General features: G+C 37.1%; 1 protein-coding gene across 4 annotated transcripts in view; it reads right to left on the reverse strand.

The window, feature by feature from the left end:
- Window positions 1-14,132, reverse strand: part of LOC126253992 (trypsin-1-like) — a 180,739-nt gene that overhangs the window by 37,871 nt on the left and 128,736 nt on the right. For all 4 annotated transcript variants that reach the window (XM_049955275.1, XM_049955276.1, XM_049955274.1 and 1 more), the window contains one exon: window positions 13,253-13,362. In XM_049955275.1, the coding sequence (XP_049811232.1) occupies window positions 13,253-13,362 (110 nt within the window). The remainder of the gene's footprint in view (window positions 1-13,252; window positions 13,363-14,132) is intronic.

A 14,132-nucleotide genomic window follows, 5' to 3' on the forward strand; every position in this document is an offset into this window, starting at 1 on the left:
AGTGGTTTTCCATTCTATAGTTATTCAGCTTGTTTACAGAGTTATTTATATCTGTAGCAGTATTCTACTCCAGTTAAATCTTTTATCTGTTTTATTCTGTGGTTGCAGAAGAAAAGCTTCCACATCAGTTAAATTGTCACTTTTTGGTACATGGGCATTTATTGAATTTATGAAGTGTTCATTAAGAGTGTTACAATTAATTGGGTTACTGATTTCTTCCTTTCCCATGTTTATCTAACTTTGAACTATGTTACAGGCAGTGTTACATTTGTTTTTAGAATTTAAAATATACTCTTCATTTGCTTTCACTTTTGCTGCTGTAATTTCAGATTTGTGTATTTTCCTTAAGTTTATATATCTATTTTTGTTTTCTTGACTGCCTTCAATTTTTTCCTTCAGCATGAGTAAAAGGATTCTGATTTTATTGAGGTGTGGGGTGTACCACTTTTTTTGTATGTTGTGGTTTATGCATGTTGCCAGGGTTACATCTCTTAGTAATAAGAGGGCAGTTACTGTCTAATGTATTTTTTACATTTGATATGAATGCTAAAAAGCTGTCATTTATATATTTGTCAATGGTTAGTATTCTACCCCATTCTATTCTACTCAGTACATTTCTCATTATTTCAATGTTCTCTTCCTTTAGAACTCTATATATAGTTAGCATCCCGGTATCATAAAGAATCAGATTTCCAATTTTGAGCCGTATGCCATCATGGTCAGATAGTCCTAAACTGATAGTATCACTATTTACTTGATTACTACTTACATACTGATTATATTGTCAAGGTATGCCTCCATTCTGGTCAGTTTTTCATTTAAGCAGTGGTAATTCATTGATCTTAAGATATTTAGGATGTGTACCACAGTTTTTCTCTTTACTCTTACATGTATATTAATGTCTCCTGTGCTAAATGTTTTATATTGCTTGTATTTGGCAGTCAGTAAGATTAATTCAGAGAGTTTTTCTGTGAATATCTCCACATCAGAAGCTGGTGATCGGTAAACTGTTGTAATAATGAGTTTCTTAGGGTGTATAACCAAGGCAGATTCTTCAAGAAGTCCATCAACAGACAGGTTTGTGAGGTCTATGACTGAATATTTTAGATTCAAATTTTTGTTGATATAAATGGACACTCCACTGTGGGCATTGTTTGGACTACAGTAGCTTGTTGCTAGTAAGTAGCCAAATAGTACAAATAAACTTATTTTTGCACTTTTAATCCAATGTTCATTCACACAGAGAATGTCACACTTAATTTCCTCAACCCAGTACTATAGTTCAGTGACTTTGTTTCTTAGGATTTGTACATTTATATGCAACAAAAGTAGTTCATTTTTGCTGAAGGGTGGTACATTGCTTACATTGGGCTTAGTTTGATTATTTAATTTAAGTGTGTCTTTTGTATTATGTTCTGAAGCTCTTTGTTCTGACCAAGTCTAACACATTTCAGGCTTGGTCAGCCTTATACATTTCTGTGATCTGGTTCTGAGTTTTGAGACATATATTCTAAATTGCTGATACAAGATAATTTATTATTTACCATACTAAGTATTTTTTGGGCCAGCAGTGTCTTTCCTAATCCGCCTAGGCTTTGACCATGTCTTGTATGACAAGTTTCGAGCAATTACAATTGTCAGAGGGTTGATGGTTGCAATCATGTCATTCCTTAGTATCTAAAAGCATTAAAATTTTAAACTGTTTGCAGATTGTTTCAAAATACTTGTTAGCTTTGGTTATTTCTCTGTTTACACATGATGATTCAATTAAATTGTAGAAATGATGTATTTTAAATAATATAACATCTGTATTTGTTAACTTGCCCAGTGTTAAGTTCAGAGCTGTTGTTGCTGCAGCTGTTTCATTATAGTATACATCATTGTAACCACTTGTAAGAACTGTAAAGTCACTCTTTGACAGATTACTGCAACCTTCAGTGTTGGTGAGGATCTGGTTAGATCTTGCTCCAAGTTTCACTGTGCCTTTAATTTTAATGTTTTTTTTTTTGAGTCGTCAGGGTCTTTGTTTTTGTAGCCATCCCTCTTCCAAAACCATTAGAGTAGATTAGGAAGTGTGTTGTTTTTTCTCTTGGTATTTCTTGACTCTGTGTTCCATCTTGTTCTTTACCTGTTGCATTTGATACATTGTTTGTTTTACTCAATTTCAAAACAGGCACCATCACATCTGGGTTGGTGCAACATTTTTTGCTGTGGTTTTTATTAGGTGATTTGAATACATCTGCACTTTCTGTTCCACAATCCATGTTGTTCTGTTTCTTGTGTTGGGCTTCAGATGTGATTGTGTGAATTTCATTATCTTCAGTTCCATTATAATTGGGTATGTTACATACTTTAGGCCTAATAGTTTTCGACCTACATTCATCACAGTTCCAGTTTTTTAAGATTATCTCCTGTCCCTTTAGTAAGAGATCTACTTTTGCACATAAAAAATGGTATATATGTTTCCACATTTCGTACACTCATCACCACTTCTCACAGTTTTCTGTCATTTTCGACAATGTTTATTGATCCTGTTGCCTGTATTTTTACTAGTCAAATTTTCTATTATCACATCACTGTACAATGGAGATTTGCATTGTTGTTAATCATTTTTTAGCTTTAACCCATGAATTTCACCTAATAGAAACACTATATCATCGTCTTTAGTGTCTTTGCTGTTTACATTTATGTGCATTTCATCTTTACAGCAATTCAAAAAATACCAAGTCTTTCATTTTGGACTTATGTTTGCACACTTATAGTGCTAAACTGTTTCACTTCATTTGTTGGCACAATAGGAGTGGAAGATGTCCGATTTTCTTGCATGTTCAGAGTTGATTGTTGATGCTGCACACACAAGTTCATCTTCATATTTTTCTGTGTTCGTGCTTCTTCTTTTATGAATTTTTTAAATAATATAACACACCAGACAAGTATTATCACAATAAGTACTTCTATCAGTGATCTGATTATGATACTGTGGACCCACAAAATGTAAAGTATACTGCTATTAAACTACAGCTTTATTATTAAAATTGATTTTTACTGTGAATAAACAATTACATTTACTCAGCAATTCTAATGATAAACTACTTGCTGCTGAAATGATCAGATCATGAAACCTTCCACTGAGTGGTGTCATGTAGTTATCTTTTCACTGAACCAATTTTCATGTACAGAATGTTCTTAGCTTCTAGTGATTTGTGCCTTTTCCTTGTCACATACTGCAAAAACTGGACAAAAAAATTTTAACTGTGAGTACAAAGTATAAATTAATCTTTCTTGTTGTATAACAAATGATGAAATTTATTTTCAGTGAATAATTCTGATTTTTTGCATAAAAAATTCTGATATAATCATTGCATACAGCGGAAACATTTCACTGTTGTAAATTTTTAAATAATAGATGCCTTAATTCCTTTAGATGTGCAAACAACATTTTCTGGATAGTTCTTTCCTTCAGCTTCACTACATGCAATTGTTGCTTGAGCCCCCTGCCCGTTTTCTCTTAATCTCAATGACGCAGTTTATATTGCTGATGATCCATGTCCTTTTCATCTAAGATGATAAGTGCATACCTCTTGCAGTATCAACCATTTTCTTAATCTGTCTATAATCCTTCATCCTCTTGCTATATAACTGCTGATTCTGAGTAGCGGTCTTTAATTTTGATTGTTGTTATAAATTTATTTTAATTTTTTCTTTTATCTTCAATTTTCTTTCAATGGCTGTAAATGCAAACTCTTTGGTCATGTCCGCTATCTCTGAATTTGTCCAATGTTACATTCTTTCACATCCTACAGATGAAAACTGCAATTGTTTTGTAAAATTTCACCCTTATTTGTTGCTGGATTTTGTTGTTTTAAATATCTGTTTATTGCTCCACATATATTCCTGAAATCAACAGCATTTTATCTAAATCTTTATCATAGTCATATATAGTGTCACAACCTAAATAATCCAAATTATTAACTTATTATATTATTTGAGTATTCACAACACCTTCCAGGTGTTGGCAGATGTGAAAATTACCGAACTATCAGTTTAATAAGTCACAGCTACAAAATACTAATGCAAATTCTTTACAGACGAATGGAAAAACTGGTAGAAGCCAACCTCGGGGAAGATCAGTTTGGATTCTGTAGAAATATTGGAACACGTGAGGCAATACAGACCCTACGACTTATCTTAGAAGAAAGATTAAGGAAAGGCAAACCTATGTTTCTAGCATTTGTAGACTTAGAGAAAGCTTTTGACAATGTTGACTGGGATACCCTCTTTCAAATTCTGAAGGTGGTAGGGGTAAAATACAGGGAGCGAAAGGCTATTTACAATTTGTACAGAAACCAGATGGCAATTATAAGAGTCGAGGGACATGAAAGGGAAGCAGTGGTTGGGAAGGGAGTAAGACAGGGTTGTAGCCTCTCCCCGATGCTATTCAATCTGTATATTGAGCAAGCAGTAAAGAAAACAAAAGAAAAGTTTGGAGTAGGTATTAAAATCCATGGAGAAGAAATAAAAACTTTGAGGTTCGCCGATGACATTGTAATTCAGTCAGAGACAGCAAAGGACTTGGAAGAGCAGTTGAACGGAATTGACAGTGTCTTGGAAGGAGGATATAAGATGAACATCAACAAAAGCAAAATGAGGATACTGGAATGTAGTTGAATTAAGTCGGGTGATGCTGAGGGAATTAGATTAGGAAATGAGACACATAAAGTAGTAAAGGAGTTTTGCGATTTGGGGAGCAAAATAACTGATGATGGTCGAAGTAGAGAGGATATAAAATGTAGACTGGCAATGGCAAGGAAAGCATTTCTGAAGAAGAGAAATTTGTTAACATTGAGTATTGATTCAAGTGTCAGGAAGTTGTTTCTGAAAGTATTTGTATGGAGTGTAGCCATGTATGGAAGTGAAACATGGATGATAAATAGTTTAGACAAGAAGAGAATAGAAGCTTTTGAAATGTGGTGCTACAGAAGAATGCTGAAGATTAGATGGGTATATCACATAACTAATGAGGAGGTATTGAATAGAATTGGGGAGAAGAGGAGTTTGTGGCACAACTAGACTAGAAGAAGGGATCGGTTGGTAGGACATGTTCTGAGGCATCAAGGGATCACCAATTTAGTACTGGAGGGCAGTGTGGAGGGTAAAAATCGTAGAGGGAGACCAAGAGATAAATACACTAAGCAGATTCAGAAGGATGTAGGCTGCAGTAGGTACTGGGAGATGAAGAAGCTTGCACAGGATAGAGTAGCATGAAGAGCTGTATCAAACCAGTATCAGGACTGAAGACCACAACAACAACAAGGTCCTTTTCTTCTAATATTTTCAAATAATGTTTGTTACAAGCTTTGCCACATTATAGTATTCCTTTTCTTCTGTTAGCTGTAAGACTGCCTACCTATAAAAGACAGTTTAAAACAATGTATGCGTCTATATGTATGCCTTCATTGGAAATTGAGTTGCGAATCATGTCATCCAAATGTGTTCAAAAGTGTAGATGATATGCTACACTCTCAATTGATACCTTTGTATAGTGTGATAGCTTGTGTGCATTTCCCATTTAGATCTACAACTTGCTGTGTGTCAACAGTGACAAAATACGTGGCTATATGTGTAGTATTTGCCCTTGTCAGCAGCAGTGGATAGTACTTGTGTTGCAAATGAAAAATTTACATAATTTACTTGCTAAATACCTTGCATATGTATTTAGCTGTTAAAGTTATCAAGATTTTTACAATTTATTTCAATTTCTCAGCATTCTCTGGGGGGTACTTGGCATTTTCTGTATGGGTACCCATTGTCTTTATCTATTCAATTGTCCATGTTCTAGTCATACTATCTCATGATCACAGTGATATGGCCATTTATTGATAGGGCCAGTGATATAGAACACGGCGATGAATTAAACATATAATGGTCAACAAAAAACTTACCAAAAGCTAATCCCATATCCATAAATGTATCTATGCCATTCACTTCAGCTAAACAAGGGAAAATCCAGGACTGACTGCAACAATATTATAAAAAAGATAGTTACTACTCACTATATAGCACAGAGATGCTAAGTCTTCTCTTCATTCATGTATCTAACTGGGTGTGTGACATACATTATTGGCACATCCAATACTGAAGGTCCTGCCTATCACACTTTGTAGTAACAGGTTGCCTAAAGGCAACAGATTCATAAAGGAAGGAAAATACAGATAGCAATAACAGCTTCCAACGTAAATTGTGTGTTGTGTGGAAAGAAAATTACTGACTATACTATTCCAGGATCAAGATGGCCACAAATAATAAAGGGTATCAGATGAGCAGTTGTAGCAGGTATTGCTAGACAAGCTAATAAAGTTAATAATACACTTTGTGTATCTGAAAAAATGTCAGTGTCATGATCCTTAACAGTTTGTTTTGGTTAGCTTAAAATTCTGAATTATGTAAAGAGTTCCAGCAATAAAACTGGAGTCTTGGTAATTAACAGAATTATTCTCTGGAACATGGGTTTTGAGTGTCTTTGAAATAAGAAAAAGAGTACCATGCTGCAATACTGTTAAAGCAGTTTTCACTGCCACACCATCATGTAACTTAAAATTTAGTTCTTACACATTTTAGAAGACTTTGTTACATTACATTACTACTCATTCATAGATCATGAATATGCCATTTCGTAATGATGCAGAATATGTTGGTTTAACATAAGTCTAATTTACACAATATAATTATTTTATTTATTTATTTTTACAGTTACAACTTCATATCTAAAAATTCATCTATTGAGTAGAAGGAGCTGTCATGCTGAAATTATGTTAATTTCTTTTCAAATTTTGGCTGGCTATCAGTGAATATGCAGAGTTTCTTAAATAAATGTCTGCAAGGTGATCGTGGGTGGGCTCCAGCTATTATTCAGATTACATGTTTTTGTGCTATGGATACCTTTTCTCTTAATGATGAATTACCCCAAAATTTGATGCCATATGAAAGCAGTGAATGAAACTAGGCATAGTAGGCTAATTACTGATATGTTTATCACCAAACTTATCATCAGTGTGTTTCTTCCAATTCAATTTCTCATAAATGAACACACAAAGAAATTTTGAATTTTCTGCCGTAGCAACAGACTTTTAATTCTGCACAGAATTGTACATACTGTGTTGTCTCAAAATATAGTATGAGGGTTGTTTTTTAAGTAAGTGCCATTTTTATTTTTTAAAAAAAGATACAAATACTTTTGTAAAAAAACTTTTATTTTCTGATTCTACACACTTTTACCTATTTTTCTACATAGTTGCCTTGTTTATTTAAGCACTTGTCATACCGTACAACTAAGTTTTTAATTCCCTCTTCAAAGAATTTGGCCGCCTGCTCCGACAGCCAAGAGTTCACGGCCGCTTTCACTTCATCGTCGTCATTGAAGCGCTGCCCGCCAAGATGGTGTTTCAGGTACCGGAAAAGGTGAAAATCGCTAGGAGCAAGGTCGGGGCTGTATGGTGCATGGTCCAAAACTTCCCAGCCAAAAGAATCAATCAAATACCGAGTCTTTTGAGAGGTGTGAGGCCTAGTGTTATCGTGCAGGAGCAAACCTCCTTTTGTCAGCATGCCGCACCTTTTGTTTTGAATTGCTCTGCGGAGCTTCTTTAGAGTTGCGCAGTAGGCATCTGAGTTGATTGTCGTTCCTCGTGGTATAAATCCACTAGCAAAACACCGTGCCGGTCCTAGAACACAGTTGCCATAATCTTGTGCTTTGACAGCGTCTGTTTGGCTTTGACCTTGACGGATGAGGTTGTGTGTCGCCATTCCATCGATTGTCGCTTGCTTTCGGGAGTGATATGGGATACCAATGTTTCATCTCCAGTGACAATTTCACTCAACATGTCATCCCCTTCTTCCTCGTAACGAATCAAAAAGTCCCTTGAAGTGGCAAATCTCTTCCCTTTGTAGTCCTCTGTGAGGAGTCTGGGTACCCACCGAGTACACAGTTTCTTAAAGTTTAGGTTTTCAGACACAATTTAGTACAAAACTGATCTTGAAACTTGTGGAAATTCCAAAGAAAGAGTGGAAATTGTGAATCTTCTGTCCTCACGAATCTTTGTTTCGACTGCAGCCACCATATCATCAGTGATCACAGAGGGCCGGCCTGAGCATTCTTCGTCATGGACGTTTTGACGGCCATTTTTAAACTCTCTAACCCATTGACGCACTTTACCTTCACTCATTGCATTCAAGCCATAAACTTCTCTTGACTGACGATGAATTTCTGCAGCTGATAGGCTTCTCGCAGTCAAAAAACGTATCACTAACCTTATCTCACACGTGGCGGGCGATTCAATAATCGTAAACATTATAAAGTAGCACAGCGATGCGTACATGTCAGCTACAGAGCTGCAACTTGCATCAGTGTGAACGGGAAGGATGCCGGCAAGTGGCACGGTGGCTTGTTGCGGCGTCTGCGCGAACTACGGGACTATACAAGCGAACGGCCCTTACTTAAAAAACAACCCTCGTATGTGTCCATTTGCAGAAAGACATTATTTACGATTTCCCTGGCTGATTCTTGTTTGTTGGGTGTGATTACTATACTTGTATCATCAGCAAAAAGAACTAACTTTGCATCTTCATCAATACAGAGTGGCAAGTCATTAGTGTATACACACATCAAAACAAGTTTTGCATCACCTCGGTTCTGAGAGTTCTGGAACCTGAACAGAAAACTGAAATAGAGATCAACATAAACATCATTTCCGCCCTTTTTATTGCTCATGAAAACCACACATTGCATGTTGTACCATCCTACAGTGAGATCTTCAGAGGTATTGGTCCAGATTGCTGTAAACACCAGTACCTCTAATACTCAGTAGCACGTTTTCTTGCATTGATACATGCCTGTATTCATCGTGGCATACTATCCACAAGTTCATCAAGGCTCTGTCCCACTCCTCAATGACGATTTGGCATAGTGGTTGGTGTCGTCCATAAACAGCCTATCCCAGGCATGTTTGATAGGGTTCATGTCTAGAGAACATGCTGGCCATTCCAGTCAAGCAGTGTCGTTATCCTGAAGGAAGTCATTCACAAGATGTGCACGATGGTGGTGCAAATTGTCATCCATGAAGACCAGTGCCTCACCAATATGCTGCTGATATGGCTGCACTATCAGTCAGAGGATGGCATTCATGTATCACACAGCCATTACGGTGCCTTCCATGACCATGGCGTGCGTCAGCCCCACATAATGCCACCCCAAAACAGCAGGGAAGCTCCACTTTGCTGCACTTACTGGACAGTGTGTCTAAGGCATTCAGCCTGACCAGGTTGCCTCCAAACATGTCTCTGACGTTTGTCTGGTTGAAGGCGTACACGACACTTATCGGTGATGGGAACGTGATGCCAGTAATGAGCGGTCTATTTGGCTTGTTGTTGGGCCCATCTGTACCACACTACATGGTGTCCTGGTTGCAAAGATGGACCTCGCCATGTACATCGGGAGTGAAGTTGGACATCATGCAGCCTATTGCGCACAGTTTGAGTCATAACACAACATCCTGTTGCTGCACAAAAAGCATTATTCAACATGGTGGCATTGCTGTCAGGGTTCCTCCGAGCCATAATACGTTGGTAGTGGTCATCCACTGCAGTAGTAGCCCTTGGGCGGACTGAGCGAGGCATGTCATCGACAGTTCCTCTCTGTATCTCCTCCATGTTCGAACAACATCGCTTTGGTTCACTCCGAATTGCCTTGTCGAGAGCCCTTCCTTGCACAAAGTAACAATGCGGACAAGATCGAACCGCAGTATTGACCGTCTAGGCATGGTTGAACTACAGACAACACGAGCGGTGTACGTCCTTCCTGGTGGAATGACTGGAACTTATTGGCTGTTGGGACCTGTCTGTCAAATAGTTACTGCTCATGCATGGTTATTTTCATCTTTGGGTGGGTTTAGTGACATCTCTGAACAGTCAGAGGGACTGTGTCAGTGATACAATATCCACAGTCAACGTTTATCTTCAAAAGTTCTGGGAACCAGGGTGATGCAAAACTTTTTTTGATGTGTGTATTAAGAACAATAAGAGACCTCTGACTGAACCACGTGGGACACCCTCCAGTTAGAGGACTTCGCTGATTTTTGCAGACTATCTGTACTGTTAATTTTAACCTTCTGTATTCTCCCAGTTAAATATGAATTGAACCATTTGTTCACTATCACACTCATACCATAATAATTGAGGTTATCTAGAAGAATTTTATGATTCACACAGTCAAAAGTCTTTGAGATAACAAAATATCACAATGGTGATTTTCAGTTATTCAAAGCATTTAATATTTGATCAATGAAAGCATATATAGCATTTTCTGTTGAAAAGCCTTTCTGAAAACCAAATTAACGTTTCGTAGTACTTCAGTTTTAACAAACGTGATGCTATTCTTGAATACATTACTTTTTCAAAAATTTTGGGTAAAGCTGTCAGAAGTGAGACTGGCTGTAGTTGTTAGTATCAGACCTATCCCCTTTTTTGTGCAATGGTTTAACAATAGTGTATTTCAGTCTATCTGGAAAAATGCCCTGTTTCAGTGAGCTGCTACGTATGTGGATGAGAATCTTACTTATCTGCTGTGAACAAGCTTTTAGAACTCTGCTGGAATTGCCATCAATTCCATGTGTTTCTTTAGTTTTGAGTGAGTTTATTATTTTCCTAATTTCAGTAGGATAGGTGGGTTGAATTTCAATTTTATCAAATTGAATAGGTATTGCCTCTTCCATATAATGCCTTGCATTTTCTATTGACCAGCTGGATCCTATGTGGATGATTAAAAAAATTATTAAAAACGTTTTCTACTTCTGACTTTTTGTTAACAAACTTTTCATTGAGTTTGATAGAAATACAGTCTTCCTCGGTTGTGCTGTTTCCCTTTTAACAATATTCTACTTCGTTTAAATTTTATTATCAGATGTGCCTATCTCAGACTAATACACATACTTTTGGACTTTTTAATAACTTTTCTTAATACAGTCCAGTGGTTTTTATAATGTTTCACTGTTTCTGGATCATTACTCCTTCTAGTTATAAGATCATTTCCCTTTTCTGTTTACAAGATATTTTTATCCCTTTAGTAAGCCATGGCATTTTAGATGGTTTCTTACAAATGTATTTCACTGTTTTCTGAGGGAAACTGTTTTCAAATATACTCACAAAGGTATCATGATATAGATTAAATTTTAAATTAGCATCAGGTCCTTATACACCTCATTCCAGTCTAACTGTTGCAGGTTTTCCCTAAAATTTTCAATTGTTAAATTGTTAATTGACTGCACTCTTTTGCAGGACTATTTTGCATTACTGTATGTAACTATGTCATACACTGTAACTACAGTAGCTGTGCATCATGATCAGACAAACCATTCTTTACAGAAAAAGTTTATATTTGATTAAATTTATCTTGGTCTATAAAAACATTATCTATCAGTGTGCTGCTTTCCTGTACTATACAAGTAGGAAAATCAATAACTGACATCAAATTGAAAGAACCAAGTAACACTTCAAAGGTCAAGCTTTTTATCAGACTCTTTCAGAAAATCTACACTGAAATCCCCAAAACAATAATTTGCTTCTCTCTGTCTGACAGATACTGTAGCATAACAAGGAATTCAAGTTTTACAAAAACAGCTAAAATTTCCCAATGGGGACCTACGCATGGCTATAATTATAAAAGTACCATTACTTAGTTTAAGCTCACCTGTACATGCTTCTATAGGTTGCTCCACACAACATTTTTACTTTCTAAATTTTTCACACTATGACAGATTTTAACGTATATGGCAACTCCTCCTCTCTCCATAGTGTCTCTACTTACATGTGCTGAAAGGTTATATCTGCCTACATTTACCTTTTCCATATCTGTGACTGTATGATGTCCACACAGGCACAGTACACCTATTCCACACTCAGTTTCTAAATCTTATAAACAAACAAGAAGCTCGTCTACTCTGTTTTTTAATACCTTGATATTCTGCTGCAATATACTAACATTAATTTTCACTGTGCTTTTATGAGAATCTTGTGACATACTAACACTATTTTTCAATGTACTTTTATGAGAATCTTGTGATGTTTTAACATCTCTAATATGTTCCTGTCTGAGCTTCTCATTAAGCTTAATTTCATTCAATGTTGAATCACTGGACACTGATCTTAGCCTAAAAAAGAGGTACTCCCATGAGTTTCAGTACCCCCCACCCCCACCTACTGAGATGCAGGTCATGTATTGTGAAGTCTCACCTACCAATACCATCAACAGGAACAAAACCTACACCTGAAAAAGTAACCACCCAAAGTAGCTGATCTAGCTTCATACTCACCCTCCTGACAGAACTATTCAATAGGGGTCAATCACGCAACATGAAAGCATGAACCAAGACAACATTTGTACAGTTCATTGCAGATGCTATGTTTATCAGACCACACTCAATATTGTAGCCCTGATCCCTGTACATACTGTTTCCCACTCTACCCACTACCACAACACAATCCTGCTTAGTAAAACCCTTGCACAATGATCCTACATGCTCTATCACTTGGCTAAGACATTCACTGGGCCTGAAAAAACTTGTGACCTGGTACCTGTCACCTAATTTTTCTTGCAAAATCTGGCACACACCTCTTCCATGGCTACTGCCTAACAACAGAACTTTCCTCCTACTTTCTACTTTTTTTGAAACAGTTGGTTTACTGGTGAAAGTGCATTCAGTGCTGATTACACTTAAATTTACCTGAGCCTCTTCCTTAGCTAACTGAGGTAGCAAGGCAAGTGAATTGTTTCTGCCAATATACTGTTCTCTTTCTGTGGCCCCTTTTCCTTGCTGTCACTTCCCACCAGTCTTCACCCTTGTCCCCCCTTAACCTCATCAGTTCCTCCCAAGCACTATCCAGTTCAGCCTTAGGGGCTCTAATCTTCCCTTCCTATTCAGATATTGATCATAATATAACAACATAAGTAATAGCTTTATCTTTGTGTTATGCTTAATTCTTAAAGAAAATGACACATAAAAGTTTAAGAGTAAAAAAAAGGATCTTTTCAGTGGAAAAGTACTGTACATAATAAGTTAGACTGTATATATCTAACTATACTAACTATACATACTACTTTTAAATGAAATGGATCTGATTTCTTTACTATACCTTTGTGCTTTGTAATAGTACATTTAGTTCTGGTTCATATAGAAGACAAGTTAAAAAGAAAGATGTTACTAACCTTGTGCTATGAAAGCAGAGCTAGTTGGAAGTGAAATAGCAGATACATAGCTATTTAGTGTGAAAGGAGTGCTCAGTTTCATCAGTGCAATATCGTATGGCAATTCATTCCTGTAAAATAAGCAATTCATTTTATTTGCAACAAAATTGAGAAGGGGCATGAAAAACTATATACAGGGTGGAGCAGAGGAAACTCAAGTTTTTCACTATTGAATGACTGGGACACGGTTTGATAAAATAATAAAAACAACCATTTAAGTGATAGATTTTTAATGCAGTTTTGAAATATACATACTTTAAATAGGTTGCCCCCCCCCTCCCCTCCCCCCATGAACCATGGACATTGTCGTTGGTGGGGAGGCTTGCATGCCTCAGTGATACAGATAGCTGTACCGTAGGTGCAACCACAATGGTATCTATGCAACCACAATGGTATCTATTGAGAGGCCAGGCTGGTTCCTGAACAGGGGCACCAGCCTTTTCAGTAGTTGCAGTGGCAACAGTCTAGATGATTGACTGATCTGGCCTTGTAACATTGACCAAATCGGCCTTGCTGTGCTGGTACTGCAAACGGCTGAAAGCAAGGGGAAACTATAGCCGTAATTTTTACCGAGGGCACGCAGCTTAACTGTATGGTTAAATGATGATGTCGTCCGCTTGGGTAAAATATTCTGGAGGTAAAATAGTCCCCCATTTGGATCTTTGGGCGGGGACTACTCAGCAGGACGTCATTATGCAGAGGAGAAAGAAAACGTGTTCTTCGGATCGGAGTGTGGAATGTCAGATCCCTTAATTGGGCAGGTAGGTTGGAAAAAACAGGGATGGCTAGAGGACAAATGTAAGGATGTAGAGGCATATCTCACTAGCGGTAAGATAGATAC

The sequence above is a fragment of the Schistocerca nitens genome, chromosome 1 (genome assembly GCF_023898315.1).
Source record: "Schistocerca nitens isolate TAMUIC-IGC-003100 chromosome 1, iqSchNite1.1, whole genome shotgun sequence".
NCBI classification, from domain to species: domain Eukaryota; kingdom Metazoa; phylum Arthropoda; class Insecta; order Orthoptera; family Acrididae; genus Schistocerca; species Schistocerca nitens.